The sequence below is a fragment of the Bombus fervidus genome, chromosome 3 (genome assembly GCF_041682495.2).
Source record: "Bombus fervidus isolate BK054 chromosome 3, iyBomFerv1, whole genome shotgun sequence".
Lineage (NCBI taxonomy): Eukaryota > Metazoa > Arthropoda > Insecta > Hymenoptera > Apidae > Bombus > Bombus fervidus.
Genome location: NC_091519.1, coordinates 14,846,313 through 14,862,437, shown reverse-complemented (window position 1 = coordinate 14,862,437; position 16,125 = coordinate 14,846,313). Strand labels below are relative to the sequence as shown.

Genomic DNA, 16,125 nt, shown 5'->3' with positions numbered 1-16,125 from the left:
CATAATAAATTCACCATGCTGCAATTCGCGTAAATGTTAGTCGTAGAACGTTTAACGTTCGAAGGCTATAGTTAATCCGAGCCACAAGACGTATTCGTTGCCGTGATACGGGTAGATCGTGAAATCCAGAAGCCGCGTGGAAACATAGAACACGCTTCAGCTTGCAAAGCGGTCATCGTGAAAGTTCGATCCGCAAACTAAGTACGTATTATACATACGTAAGACCGCATGGTAATCTATTCGGTCGAGGAAGCATCGCGTTAGCCGATCGTGAGTCGAAGAGAACAAAGATATTTAAACACGTCGTACATAATTTATTTGGAATGCGGCTTGGTTGGAATTCACGAAGAAAAATCGGAGGAAACGCGCGGAAGGAGGTGGGAAAGATTCGCAAACGAAATAACCGGTTTTCGGTTGGTGGAAGTATCGGGAGAAGTGGCGGCGAAAGGGTCGAGAAACTGAAATCGAATCACGAAGAACGATACCTGTGCGCTTCCGGTGAATTTGGCAAGCTGCGTGCCTTCCTGCTGGCCCCGCCGCTACTTCCGCTGTTTCCCATTTTGCAGCGATTTCCAGGCTAGTTTGGTCGTGTCTCCGCGCGATCCGAAATAGTAGCACTTCTTGCGTGCACTGACACTTCTGACGGTCAAAAGTGTCCCGATGAATCAACCGGTAGACGCGACGCGACGCAACGCAACGCGCTCGCTTTGGTAAATAAACAAATAGGTAGGGACAGGTTTTAGCAACGTTTCAACTTGTTCGAAAAACGAACGTTCGGTCGCGTCGCTCTTTGCCAAATTCTCTGTCGCGTGTGTGGATCGATGAACACGGAGGAAGAACACGATCGAAAAGAGAATCGCGGCCAGTGATTCATTCGGTTCGTCGTTCGATATCGCTCGCGATATCTTTCGCTTTTAACTTCGATCTTTCGTTTAGGTTCGTCGAATCGACGATTCGCACGCTTACAATTTCTTCTTACACCGTTACACTATTGTTAGGCTTTATGATTCGTTTCCTGCATCTTGATTCATATACGTTGGCTGCGTTCGCGCAAATATACAGCACCGTTTGCTACGATTAGTAGGATTCTCGCGAATCCATCATCGCCGTCCATTCGACCGTTGATAAACGATTTTACGACTTTAGCCGCGCTCGTAATTTATAATTACTCTGATCCGTAAATCTCTCGATGTAACGAATCGCATGGTCGGTCGAAGCTGGCGATCCTGCGGTTTCGCTCGAGCCGCTAATTCGAGAGAACCACCGACGACAACCGGTACATCTTTACCGATTTTCTCGAAGCGGTTACTATATTTATCTCTCGATGAACCGGTTATTAACGGAGCGATGTTGATTCCCTTAGCGACCAAGCAAACAACATTTCAGGAAACGTCGTTGCGCACGCAACCGTACATCGTTTTGCAGTTTGTTTGGCAAAAACCATCTCGTTGTTTCTCGATCACCCGCTACGAATCGATCGTCGAACCGTCGATCTCGTTGTCCCGATGCAACCGTGAGAACCGTGAGCGAATCATCGCGCACATCGACCCAATATTCTCGAAACGAATCGACGTACGGATCCTTTTCGAAGGAAGCATATTTCTCAACGTGTTGTTTCGCTCTTTGTTTACGTGGGACGGTTCTCTCGATTCGTACGATCCACGAACAAAAACAGGAATGGAAAGCGGTCGTCCCGAACGGAACCTCGTTCACTACACTACACTTCCACCGAAGCAACGACGATGCCTTATGGCGAGCTGTTCCACGGTCATACTGTGGCCATGGTGTGTAGGCATCGTTGATGGCCCGTTTCAAACTGAGGCCCGCCGAGAGAGAACCATTCCTGTTCCCATAGCACGTGGCTTCTCTCTTTCGCTCTCTCCCTCTCTCGCCCTTGCCCCCACTATTCATTCGAGCAATCCCCATCGCCTTCTCTCTCTCTCTCTCTCTCTCTCTCATTTTCTGTTCCCTGTTCTCTTCCCCGCTTCTGGTTACCCCAGACTCTGTCGTTCGTTCTTCCTCCCTTTCTCTTCTGGATCCCCATACAGATGCGATATACCTTCCCTTTAGCAGGGTCTCTGGTATACACGTTTCATCTCTTCTTCGCAATATTCCTATCTATCCGTTTCTCCTTCGTCCTCGCACCAAGCTTCTCCGTTCGCGTTCTCTCTATCTTCCGTTCTGTCTTCTTCGCTCCTTCCATTCTCCACCCTCTCTATTCTTCGCGATGCGAAAGCCCAGGCTCATCCCTCCTCGTCTGTTAGCTTTCACCCCCATGAGCCCCTCTTCGTTCTTCGCCCTCGAATCGTCCGACAACCGCGTTTCGCTCTCTTCGCCTTCCCATGTTGTTCATCGTTCTCTCTATCTCTCTCTCTCTCTCTCTCTCTGTCTCTTCCTCTCACTCTCCCTTTATATTCTATACACCAGTACCCCACAGCCTCCGTGGATTTCCCCACTGCATCCATGCGACCAATCGCACCGCTCCACTTCCGTAAGAGCCGACCAATCCCACACGAGCGCTTACCATTCTGGATTTTTCAATCATTTTTATGATAATGCTGGCATAGCTGGAGCACGTGCACGCGCACAGTATTGTACCGAGACGCAACAATACACCCTGTGTACGCCAGTACGAGCCTCGTACGCAAAGAGTCGAGCGCGTGTCTCCTCTACTTGCACGCAAGCGTGTGTACAAATCCTATAAACGGTGCACGAGTAGCTTTCTACAGAGTGGCTCGAGAAGTCCACTTAATTACAGATTCGGACGTCTCGTACGGTTTCATGGTTTCGTACCGATAGACGATGACGATAGTTTGCATCCCTCCGATCCACGCATTGGTATCGTATATCGTAACGGACTAACACCAGATTAGTTTGGCCAGACTAGTGAATTTTTCCTGATTAAATTAATCGATTATATTGATTATTTCTTTTTCTGTGCGTGTTCTTAGAAGCACGGTATAGAATTATTAGTTTACGTTACGGATACTTTAGTTGTTATACTTGATCATCGCCAGCCCCTTAGCGTCAAACAAACATTAGGTTGAGTCGATTAGGTTGATTAATGCAAGCTTGTTTGAAAGAGCACATTATCTGTTTCGTATGGAAACATACTACTCGAGAGTTCGCGAATGTTTGTAAATATAATAAGCGTGTAAATATATTGCCTTTGACAGAAATTCACATACACGTATCCTTTGCATATTCTTTAATTACAAATGAAAGATATCAAATTTTGTGCAAACGCAAAATTTGCCGCATCAGTATCGTGCCAGGGCATTTGTCATAACGCGTCAAATTGACAAGCAACGACCGAGAGTTAAAAGTCGATGAACGGAAACTTGCGCGAATGTAACAGACGTACGTTTCGTCTATTTGTCTTTTCTGTACGAGACTGAAATATTTGTAAATATTTAGAAAGTACGAAGCAAGTAGCAGAAAGATCAAAGAGTATATGGAAAAAGAGAGAATTCTTGTTTAAAGAGCCTTCGTGACGGATAATATATCGGCTGGAAAATATGGAATAGAATTTTTTGGTTACCCGTTATATTCTTGTTATACGGGCCAGAGCCATAATACACCCACGTTGGTTGGTTTGTGTCGCGGGGGGAGTTTCGATGTATACGTGTGGTTATATTGTGTGGCGAGCGTAACACAACGACCACGGTCTACGCTGAGTCGTGGGCATAATGGAGCATTGTTAATATGTTAATGTCGAGCGTTCCTAAAGGTTCCGACGGTTTACGTTTCTCCATTCCACCGAAGAATCGTTACACGGTCCATTAGACGACGAACCTCGCATTCCACTCGCCACGAATTTCCCTGCGGGATCCTTCTTCTTCCATTTTGCTCCAACGTTACGATTTTCCATTAATTCGTTTCAACTATCTTGCACGTATTGGCGCGAGTACAATCTTTCGCATGCAAATGAAAAGAGAGAAAGAAACGTGTCTATTCGAACGCTATCGATTTTCCGATAAGGGCGGAAATGCAAATTACGAGCGACGTTGTAATACGAAGTTTCTTAAAACGGCCGGTTTGAAATATCCAGCAACCGTAGGAAAAATTGTCGCCGGGATACGTAACGAAGATTAATATCGTCTCGTTCGTTCGGTGAAAAGCACAACCTCCGCGAAAAGTCTGCCCCGCGTAGGCGTGAGTTTGCGTGTGGGTTTAAAAATAACGACCTTGACAGTCGCGACTCACGGGAAACGCGAATTAAGAAAAACGGCAAGTCAGTGGGGCTCCTTGGTGTTGTCTGGCGAGCCGCGAGAGCAATTAACCGCGGACGGGAGTAATTAAAATATTTGAAGCTCCGAAGAGCCTGCAATTACGTTACTACGCGAAATACAGCTGTGTAGAACACAGTCGTGCCGCTTCCTGCATGTATATAGCGCGATATTCGCGTTCGTTCGGTGGTGTGAGCACGCGTACAGCTTGATTAACGCGGACGTTAATGAGCACGCCGTCGGGTCGTTCGTCCGACGGGACCTCGGTATCGATTCGAACTCGCCAAGAATAAAAGTACGATGAGATCTAAGTGCGCGAAAATTTTGCCGTAACGAGTCGAAGGCACGACACGAACGTTTACTTATCGCGATGTACGCCGATCGATATCGATGAGACGAAAATTGAAATTGAGATTGAACGGCGATGGTCACTGAACGTTTACCTCTCGACACGAGAGAGTTCGATACAAATGTCTTTTATGCGATTTCTTGTCTTTTAAATTAACAAAGATATAACTTTACAAATATGAGGAATATTTTCGTAGTTTCGTGCTACAGTGACGTTTGCAATGTGGAAATTGTTCGTCTTGTTTCTTTTTAGCGATAAGAAAGGCAAAAGGAAAGAAGGCCATTTACTGGAAACTACTGGTCGATCGTATCGGAAAATTCGGACGTACAGTTTATCTTCGAAACGAGGCTAACAATCATTGGCGAAATCTATAAACGAAAAATATTCAATATCCAATAAAATCAGCTGAAAAATATATTATAGAACTACGTGCATTATCCTTTTTAGAAGATATTCTTCCTTTGTATTTGATGGTAACGTTTCGATAATTCCGAATTTATCTACGATCGATACGACACAGTGTTATCGACTGTTAGTACAGAAAACCTAACTTATCCGTGGTAGATACAAACCACTGGCATTATCTACATTGACAGTCGGTAAGAAGGAATCTGCGTTGAAACTTACCTAGGCATGTCTTGAAGCTGTTTGGCTCTCTGCTTGTATCGCGAGAGGGCGAAAAGAAGGGCGAGGACCGGCCAGAGGGTTGATCCTGCAGCCAATTCGCCAGGATTCACGGAGCCCACGTCCGCCCCAAGAGCTCGGAGCGCTCCTACGCACAGGCTCACGTTCTCGACCTGCGCAACACACGTAAAACCTCGTCATCGATCACGCTATGAACCGATGTGTACTCGTCGAGTACACCACGCGAATCGATCGAAAATTTCTTTTTGTCTTTTTTTCTTCCTTTCAACAGATCCCCAAGGATATGCCCGCAGCTAGTCGGTGACCTAAGTCGAAAGACAGTTGCGTAACGCGCGCTTTCGATTCGAATTCGCCTTATCCAATATTACATTTGGCGCGACGAAGGATGTCGATGCAGAATTCGATCCAGTTGATGTTGAAACATTATCTAGGACTGTGGTCTTACATTCCGTTTGTAATTGGATTCACAATTGCGAGAGAAAAGATCTCTGATGACTGACGTGACAGTTCAATGGGACTGAAATATCGGTTGACGCTCTAAGCTCTTTACTCCAAATGGATTCCGTTTTTTTCCTAGTTGTCAAGTTTCTTACTTCTTTCGTTAAATCGACGAAAGTACGTATGTAAAGTAGGGAAAGTAAGATACGAAAGAAACCAAGTAATTAAAAAAATACAAAAATGTAGAATTTATGTTGCATTAATTTATATACATAATTTTCTCGTGAAACTTAAGAAAGCGCGAGTATATTAAATAGAGAAAGCGAGATGAAATATGTAATTTATAACGAAAAAGCGTCCAATTTACGTTGCCTCGATTATTAACGATCACGAGTAAGAAACCAAGGATTAAAAATTAATCCATGTATTTCCAACAAAGTAAACTCTATTCGCACGATATTTACGAGTCGAATAACGATACCAATCGCAACACATATCTATTTCGTACATTTCGTGAAAAACGAATATTCCGCCATAAGCGGAAAATGTCAAACGTTGCGTCCATTGGCCTGGCAATTAAGTGATTGAAAGTGAATTTTTGACAAAATCCGCAATCGCTTAGTTGCCAAGTCAATAGAATAGACGCAAAGCACACGAAAGGGGAAAGCGAGAGGAAAGTACGAATTAACGTGGTCTCTGGTGTGGTTTGGGAGCGATGGCGGAGAATCCAAGACACGGTAGACGTATCGAGGTGACTGGTGCATATCGGCATACATAGTTTGGAGGGTAGAGCAACGCGAGGAAGGTACAGCAACGTGGTGTAAGTGTACATAAAGGACGCGGCAGTACGGTGTACATATACGACACAACATTCTACGAAACGTGACCGCCGTGACCATGGCTACCTTGTGCTAGCACGCGTGCCGGCCTGCCTCTTTTGTTTCCATTGTTCTTAAGAGCCACGGCGGCTCCGGCTTTTACCCAGAAAACAAACCGTACTATACTGCACACGCTGCACACGGGGTGGTGAGAGGTATACACGAGCTATGGTAGAGAGAGAGATGACTCACCCGACAATACCCTGGGTGCCCACGCGTAGGTAACAACTAGATTGCCTGTGTGTTCGTACGAGCTACATGCGACCAACAACGATGGGGTGCCACGACGGTGGACATCCGACAGAGAAACAGAATTCAGGAAAACCGTGAAAACGTGGATCGAGTAATTGACAGAACATGCTCTTACTTTTGCCTACCTTTTATTCCCATCGTATCCTTCTCTTTCGTAATTTTCATATATCTTCGTTTGCAATTTTTATGAAATTATACACTCTATCGTGTACTCGTGTGTACATAACGTGTATATAATCGAGGAATCGAAATAACAAACGATGCAAAATTAAATTAAAATCTTGTGGGTTCTATCGAGAACTTATTTCTCCATTGATATCCAATACGTATATCGAAGAATCGAGCTTCTATCGATATTTTTTATACGTAGATCGCGAAGGTTTCCCATGCATTTACGAGAAATTTAATTTAAATTTAAAGGAAAACGTCCAGGACTTTTAGTAGGTGAAACGAACGTCTATTTTATTTCTAGTCCTTTCGATACCTGTGTGCGTAGCCATTTGCATAAGAATTTGTGGTGTAATCGTACGCGATATACGTTTCCAAATTTCCATTTGTCGTTCTTTTTACATTCCCAATCAAGAGAAATACTTGTAACCGTACGATGTTCAATACCACAGAATTTCCAAGCGACGATGAATCATTAATCTTATAGCAACAAATAAATCAAACGGTGACGCGGTCTTTGATGGTGAGCAACCATTGAAACCTCGTTTCGGAGGAACGCAGGTTCCCCAAACCCTTAACGGACTCCATTAACGACGAAGCTTTGAAACGAAATCTCAATCGAAAGTAAGACGCGACGAGATAAAGGGTTGCGAGCTTTTGTCGAAGTTGACGCAGACCTTTGTGAATACACGCGGTACAGATTTGCGTCGTCCACGAGATCGCAGCGCGACACATCGGAACCCTCTCGGAGCACTCACGGGTTATCCACACGAGATGACAGCCGTAAATGGCGATGGCGCTTTTTAATGCATTTCTCTGTCTATGTCGTCGACCGTCTCCGTCGAACGCGTACTCGTGCGAACCTTCGACGGCGAAAAAAGAAAACGTTGCTCTTAAGGGAGACATCGTGCTTCCTAATAAAGGGTCGAAGGTGCATCCAACAGGTTGTTCTATTCTCCACGTTGATCGTTGGATATTTTCTTCGAATTCCTTCGATTGTCCAAACTATCACTTTTTAAATACGCGTATCACATACGATTCCATAGGAATGGATAATTGACGGGACGTTACTCCACGGATAAAGCGAAGATAAGTCGAAGACGTGGAACAAGATTTGTTTCGTTTCGTTTTGGAGAAAATTTAGTCTCGAGAACGAAGCCTTCGACGTGGTTATTTATTCTCGATTTTCGTCGTATTTTGAGCCACGGAGTTTCCCTGACTTTGTTCGTACTATGAATTTAAGCCTGTGGTGTACACGAATCGCTTGGAAGCAATAATCCAGTACATTGGAAAGCAGAGAAAAGCGACGACGATGCACTTTTTACGATGGGTAATCTTACGAAAGTAAGTTATTCGCTTCTGGAGAAATCGAACGCTACTCATTTGTTGTAATTTCACTAACGTTGTTAGTTGGAAACTTGTTGCACGAGAGAGGCTCGGACGATTGAAATCGTTTCGACGCATAGCTCGAATAGCTGACATATTTTTGGACGTACTTGCTCCAACTATGCCTAACTATAAAACCGAAGGAAAGCCGTGAAATGGTATTACGCGCGCTGTATTAAGAATAGCTTGCGCCATTCGTATGACGAATATCGATGGCGAGCAACGCGGGCTGAGTCAAAATTCCCATCGAATCACGCGTATCCAATTAACCGGGTCCATTGGTAGATGCAATCAACGGATCGACGATGCTACGTGTCTCTCAAATCGCCCGAATGGCGTGTACATCGAATCAGGTTTGTAATTCAGAAACCGTGCTCGAGGAAGGAGAACGGCTACAGAGCCAAAGATGGCAAGAGATGTCTCCTTATGGTAACGTCCTCGCCTCTCCGCTACACAACAAGGAAACGAAAAAGAAGAAACGTAAGAAACGTCTTCGAAGCCTGTCTCTCTTCGGCTTTCGATTTCATGCGTATCGCCGATCTACCGATTTCTTGTTACGTCTTGCGCGCTCGTTTACTCGATCCAGCTTTTATTTATTTGCTATGGACCTTCCTATATCTGTTACTATATCGTTTATAAAACCATTTTCATGACTCTAGTGATTTAATTCACTATGTTCGTCCAACACAATACGATGGTTCCTTAATTTATCAAACGGTTTTGTTGATTATTCTTAATCTTAATCTTCGTTTAATTTCTAACCATAATTTAATCTTAATTTATAACAATCGATCGAAACAGATCACGACGTCGTTATTCCAGAAACAGATTTTCTTACATCTTTCTACATCGAAAAATAAGAAATTGATACTATACTCTTGTCGATCGAGCTCGTTTTACGTCATGAATATGTATATCGTATTTAAAATCTCAATTTCCAATCTGCCATTTTCATCAAAGTCAAACATCGCCTTCGTTTAATTATACTTGATACGAACGAATCTCACGTTCGAGATTCTTTTATCGTGGCACAACAAGAAGCTGACTCAACCAATTTTCCAACTGACCTTTTTCGTCTTTTTTTTTTCTTACAGGCAAGTTCATTACATACTTCAAATATGGATTTATCGACACACCCTTATAGAGCGCACGCTTGGTATACCTACGCGTCGCGCGATCGTACGAGACAAAAGTCGAAGGAGCCGATTGCGCAAGAAACCGACGAGGAGGATCTGATATCTGACGTGGAGAACCGGTGTCGTTGCTTTGCGGCACCGGCGCTTCAGAAATCGAAACTCGCGGAGAGATGATTTCATTTTTTCCCCTGTCCTTCCGTTTTTCGTTGAATGCATCTCGCGGATACGTGAGTGGAATAGAGATCCTCGTTGGAACGATAAGTGGTAGCCACGATCCACGTAAAAATCAGATTTACACGGATGATCGGTTGAGTCACATTGACAGACCAGTTTCCACTGTGATCTTTCCCGTTCGTTTAATTGGAAACTTATACACTGCGTTCGCGAGGTTCCCGAGGTTTCGGCCCATTAAGGTGCAAGCAGTGAGACGCAACGTCATCGATTCAGAATACGAATAAGATTTTCGTAATTCAAATTTATCATAGTGTCGTATGTACTTCGAATTTTATAAATCGTAGTGTCTAGACGGACCAAGATATAATGATCGTTCGAATTTCTTTTTGTAATCACACTCTTAAAAAGCAGAATACAATGCAGAGTAACGGAGAAAAAGTTATAAATAAAACGTTGTTAATGCAACGTTGTCTCTTAATGGATTAACGAGTTATCGAAAAAGATGAGCGGAATATTTACTACGCTCTGTTACACTTGTATTTTCACGAAGTGCCAAATGGAGATACCTTAAATCGATAGGCTATCGTTAAAAATATTGATTCACCGTTTAAAAATAATTTGTTGGATATTTAATAAGAATTTGTTTAGAGATAAACGACACGATTGCTTCGACGATTATAAATATCAATTTTAAATATCAGCAGTTACATTATTTAGCGATTAAACGTTAATAGATATTTAATACACTTTGTTACATATTTAATTATTATACGGAGGTTTAAACGAGAATTGTGTCGTACGATCTCTGCACGAACCGTCCCCAACGTTTTCAACGTTGAAACGTCGACAGGATTTCAACGCTGAATTGCGCCGACAAGGTTTATACCTTTGGCTGATCTCTCCTCTTGCGATGTCGCCTAAAGGTACACGTTACTTTCGAGGTTTCTTTGGTTCCGGATCAGAACACCCGTCAGTACCTGATTATTAGTGATGTTCCTGGTTCAATCGTAAAACATGTAGCAAAACTTTAATCACGAACATCGTATTTTCCATGTAAAGACACGATTTATCGTACCACTATAATCATTCCTGACACGTACATTAAACAAGCATGAGAGTAACAATTTTATCCACTTCTTGCCTACTTGTAATAGAACAACGAAAGCTCTAACGTTATATAATTAAAAGAAATATAAATAGTAGAATTTTTATAATTTGCAAATTTTTCCGCAGCCTATAGAACACTTTGTAACATGCTATTTTCGCGATGATAGATCGCGTGTGTACCGTGGCATTTAAAGATGAAAATTACCGAAGTGACCGTCTTTTATTTGGCTCAACGCCATCACCGGGCCCAAGAGTTAACACAATGAACGTTTGAATTCGTAGTGTCCAGTTAACACGATTAAATCGTGCGACGAATCGCTGAATAAGAAAACGTCCGGTGAGATGGAATAGAACGACTTGTAATGTAATTTAATGATACTTACTGTCAGAGACTGGACAGTCTGACGATGGAATCTTACGTGTTTACCCTTTACGTATGAAAATTATATTATATTTCTTCTCCGAAAATGTAAATACGCGTCTCGCTATCCGATATTCAAATATCGTTTCGATATTCAAATACTCTTTATATCAGGCCTCAACGGAGAGATATATTTTGGTAGGATACAAAAAAGTGATCGAAGAAAGAAAGCTACAGTCACGATTAACCATACCACCAATTTTTTGCTTACACGAGAAGACTCTGCGAAAGGCTTGAGATCGTTCTTGCAGAATAAGCAAACTTCTTGGAACAAAGTATCTGTTTAATATATATAACATATTTCCTTTATCTCTGTATCACCGAGGAATTATATTAATTTATACTATATTATAGGAGTACGATTTTATTGACGACAAAATTATTAACGAACAAGGATATCAAAGAATAGATGAAAATTAATTACCAATTTAAAAAATATGGATTCCCATGAATAGCGCAAACAGACGATTAAAGAATAATACTTTGTGCTTCGTTAAATATCGTTTAATATGGAACGGCACTATACAACTCTCTTGATCCTTATCGTATAGAAGGAGAAATTTGCTTATCGATAGTCGTTCGTTAAAGTCTCTTATTTACGTTATCATTTTAATGGATCTGTTCGACTGTCAATTTTACCACTGACAAGACGATAGTACCGTTAAACCGAAACTCCCCGTAGCCTGTCGACGAAAAGGAAATATTGCTCTCTTTATACGCGTGTACGGTGCGGCAGTTATCAAGATATTTCAAGATGCAAAAGTTTCTTGTCCTTAACGTAACAAGTTCTTTTTCGTAATAGCCATCGGGCACTCGATGCGGTTACCTTTTCGAGCGCTCTGTGTTTTTAATCAAACTATAAATCACTTAAGTGCGCATCTCGCAACATGACATAATTATGTCTTATGCAATGCCGTGTTAACGGTATATATTTGCGCGTGTAACAAATTTGATGAACACAAAGTATTATACCTGGTTCATATACGTTGTACAGGTATAAGTCGTACAAGTCGAGATGCTAGTTACCAAGCGATATAAATTATGTACTGACAAATCGTTGACTGGGATAGCGATATATGTCATCTTCTCATAGGATTGATATACGAATCGTGGAACATTCGTTTTCTTATATTCGGACGTTTATTTAAAAATTCTCTATAATATATTTAACAGAGTTGAACAAATTTATTACGCTAGTCGAGGATTCCTTTCGTGAATAATTTTCCACTTATCGCGTCATCTTTTTGTTTATCCAAGTGGTTGGTAAACTCTCACTCGACGATCGTAAAAAAACGATATTATAAAGTTCGGAAGTTGTAACTTTCCCGTTTTATTGACTCCATAAACGGAAGAAAAGTTGGCTGACGCGCAGGGACTACCCCTAATCTCGGTGCTTCGTGGTACACAAGAAGCCGATAGACCGATTATTTTTAGAGATGGCTCGTGCCTTCGGGACTTTCCTCGGTGCTAAACAGCCATCGCATTTATCTGTCGGATATAGGCCGGCTTTTCTTGTCACGGGCCATGTGCTTTTTCAAGTCGCTGTTGCATGCAGACCTTGTTTCATAATTACCGTGAGAGTAAGGAAGTGAAAAAGGGGAAGAGGAAACGCGAACGAACAGCACAACGATCGTGGTTATTTCCTCTTTTTCTAAAAATATAAGATCGAAGCTAACTAAGCTATACCCAGTGAAAACATTACAATTGTGATATACGACAAGCGTGAGTCAAACTGTGTCGCAGCCGTAGACAGCGTGGTAAAGTGCCTAAGGATCGATCGCAAGAGATCGGGCGTTCATCCTAGTGTATTAACTACGATCTGGGGATAATTTTAAAAATATCCGCAGAAATTAATATACGTGATGTCACGCGGAGATTTGGGCGTACGTTAGCACGTGGCAAAATAGACTGTTGACTGTCTCGAGTCTTCGAAAGTACGCTATGATTGGGAGGAGAGAGAGAGAGAGAGAGAGAGAGAAGAAAGAGAGGGAGAGCTATTGCAAAGTCATCGAAAAATTGTCGATGAGTTGCACTTGTTGAAGGGATTATGCGAGCATAGTAGCTACAAGAAAATACACAAAAAGATCCATTGTACACGTCGAAAGTATAACGCTGATGGATTCGGTATACAAAAATATGTATAACGTTATATAACGTTAAGAATTCGAAAGAGCCCAGTATGACATTTACGTGTGACATTTGATAGTCCAAAAGGAAGAAAAGAAAAAAAGGACAGTTAATTATATACGCTGAACTTGCGTCAATAATATTCGTTAATAAAAAGTTTTTTATTATATTTATTGAACGACCTACGAGAAGAATTAGTATTATTGCGATATACAGCTTTATTACATCCTTTCATGGAGTATTTTATGGAGTAACTATTTATATTAATGTATAAATCTGTTACCGTGCTAGGAAATATAGCAATTTCTAGGAGTAAAGGAAATTCTGCGAGACAAATTGTCTCATAAATAGTTATATGAATATCTAAGCGGTGAAACGATGGCTTGCGTTCATTTGCATAAGCCGACAACAGAAATTCAAAGTTCGAGCGACAGAATTTTACAGTGTGATCGGCAAAGGATATCGAGAGATATGAACATGCAAATATCAGGCAGAAAGACATTTCTTGCGTGCTTGTCCCAGTCGTTTGAAACGCTCGTGCTCTCCACTTGGAAAATTGCCGTTGGCGTTTGCTTTGATTCCCTGCTCGGGGAAAACAAAGAAAATAATAAATTCATTTCACGATATTTCGCTACACATTAAAGTACGTAGGATTTAAAATATTTTTCACGCTACATTTATATCTCGTACTCGTGAATACTCGTACGTTACTATTACTTACAAAGTGCTACAATTTTCTCGAATCAAAATAGTTTTGCACAGATTTCTTACGAAAAAAGTTCAATTTATCAAATATCTATCACAGAATATCGATATCTTCGATTGAAGAGAAGTCTTTCATCAATTCAATTAAGAGAAATCTAAAATAAAGGTATCGAAACGTGTAATTCAATTAAATGGATGAAGCAATGATAATTACGTTGGAACTAACGATACGGTGGTTGTCTCGCTGAATAGGTTAGAGAATTGGAATTCAGGTTGAGTTTCCTCGAAGCTCCTGCCAGACGATTTCACGTGAGTTGCATTCGAGCAACAGGGAGATTCTTAACAGGTCTAACTAACCCATTTCCTGAGACAATGCCTATATTCAGACCTTTTCAACATGGGAAATGAAAATGTTAAACGATTATCCTGCTAGTTAGAAGGTAACTATCGTCGGTAACTACGTAAGATGCTTCTAAATCGCATTGATCGAACAAGGAGCACAATTTCCACGACTTATCGACTCAACGAATTACCAAAAATGTCAAATTCCACGGTATATTGCTTCTGAACGTGCCATTAAAGGAAAATCGACGTTAAGAGCGAACGATGGAGATGCAAATATAAGCTACGAAATTGTTTCACTAATTACATGATAAATTTGTCTTGTTTGAAATTTTCTTAGTCATTAATATCGCTAAGTTGCATGCTATGCGTGTAACTATGCGTGGGAAATACTTAATTTGCAAAGAATAACTTTCATTCCGTGTGCTCTAAGCTTATCAAGTTGGCAATCGTACCGTAGGAAACATTGTTGGCAGGTAACAGTAAGCAAGCGAGTGCGAATCGATTGCACAGTTCATTTGGACTACTGTTTACTTAGCATTTAATCAAATTTATATGCGAGAACGTATAATCAATTCAGGATCGAAACACGGGATGTTAATTAAATAATAATAGAAAATTCATGGTTCGTTGTAATATTTATGAAGAATAGTGGACTCTCCAAATAGATACGATACTAATCATGCTCAAACACTAACGCTAAATTTATACAAGCTTTGTGGTTGTTACAGTATTTTACATACGAACAGTTGCACATAGTAATGCAACGCGAAACCAGACTTGCGAAACTCGTGCCCTGCATTAAATTTCTTACGGCTAATTTTTCTCAGGCTGTAACCGCAGGTGTCACTGTCATAAGCTACACGCTTTTCCATATCCTCTATTTGACACAGCTCATGGTGATCTCGGTCGAACGCTCTGTATCGCTTACTTGATAAATACTCGATACATAATAACAGCTACGTATCCTACATTAGACTTAGACAAAAGAAAGACCAATTTACTTTCTTTGTTTCCTCGATGTGAGTCATCGAATAGAATACGGGGGCTAGCGAATCGATCTAGGTGACGGAGGCAGAGAAGAGACGGGTTTAACGATCCCAACGACCCATGGAATTCACGGAATGTGCATAACGGTGATGGCGTAATCTGCGAGAAAAAATGAGCGGCTCGGCGGCGAAAAGAAAGGAATATCGAGCGGCAGCTAATAATCGCCTTGGGCTCCGTAATCGGTTGGGCCTTCTTGAACGGCTCGCGTTACTTTATCAGGTTTTCCTGGATCAGCCAGCGGCCGCGCAAGTACTGAACGATACTGAGAAAAGATCGCAGACAGTACTTGGCGGATTACAAAGCGTCCAATTTCTCAGGAAGGGTATTGCAAAATCATGAAACTCTGCATTTTCACACCTGTGTAAATTATTCTTCGAACCTTCGTTCGATTTCGAAGCAAGGAATATTTAATAGAAGTTTGAATCGTCGTTGTAGAACATGCGAATATTAATAAGAATCTCGAAACGAATCAATATAAATATTTTTAGTATAAAAATATAAAGGTGAATGCAAGGCATTTTATCACGCGAAATCCTTCAAGGGCAACGATACGATAATGACGAAATCATCGCGCTAACCAAATTATTGTTAATCGTTCGATCGTCCGTCAGCACAATTTACACATATCATTCAATCCTGTTAATGTTCCTGTGGTTACGCATATACGTACGAACCTGAAACCGCTTGATTCGCGCGAGATATGCAAACGCACCGTGAG

At 41.6% G+C, this 16,125-nt stretch overlaps 1 protein-coding gene across 6 annotated transcripts in view; it reads right to left on the bottom strand.

Moving 5' to 3' along the window:
* Nucleotides 1–16,125, bottom strand: part of Sick (sickie) — a 191,133-nt gene that overhangs the window by 113,861 nt on the left and 61,147 nt on the right. For 5 of the 6 annotated variants that reach the window (XM_071999844.1, XM_071999841.1, XM_071999842.1 and 2 more), the window contains one exon: nt 5,206–5,375. In XM_071999844.1, the coding sequence (XP_071855945.1) occupies nt 5,206–5,375 (170 nt within the window). Of the gene's footprint in view, nt 1–485; nt 1,793–5,205; nt 5,376–16,125 lie in introns of those variants that run through there. The other variant, XM_071999846.1, reaches the window with a different exon arrangement.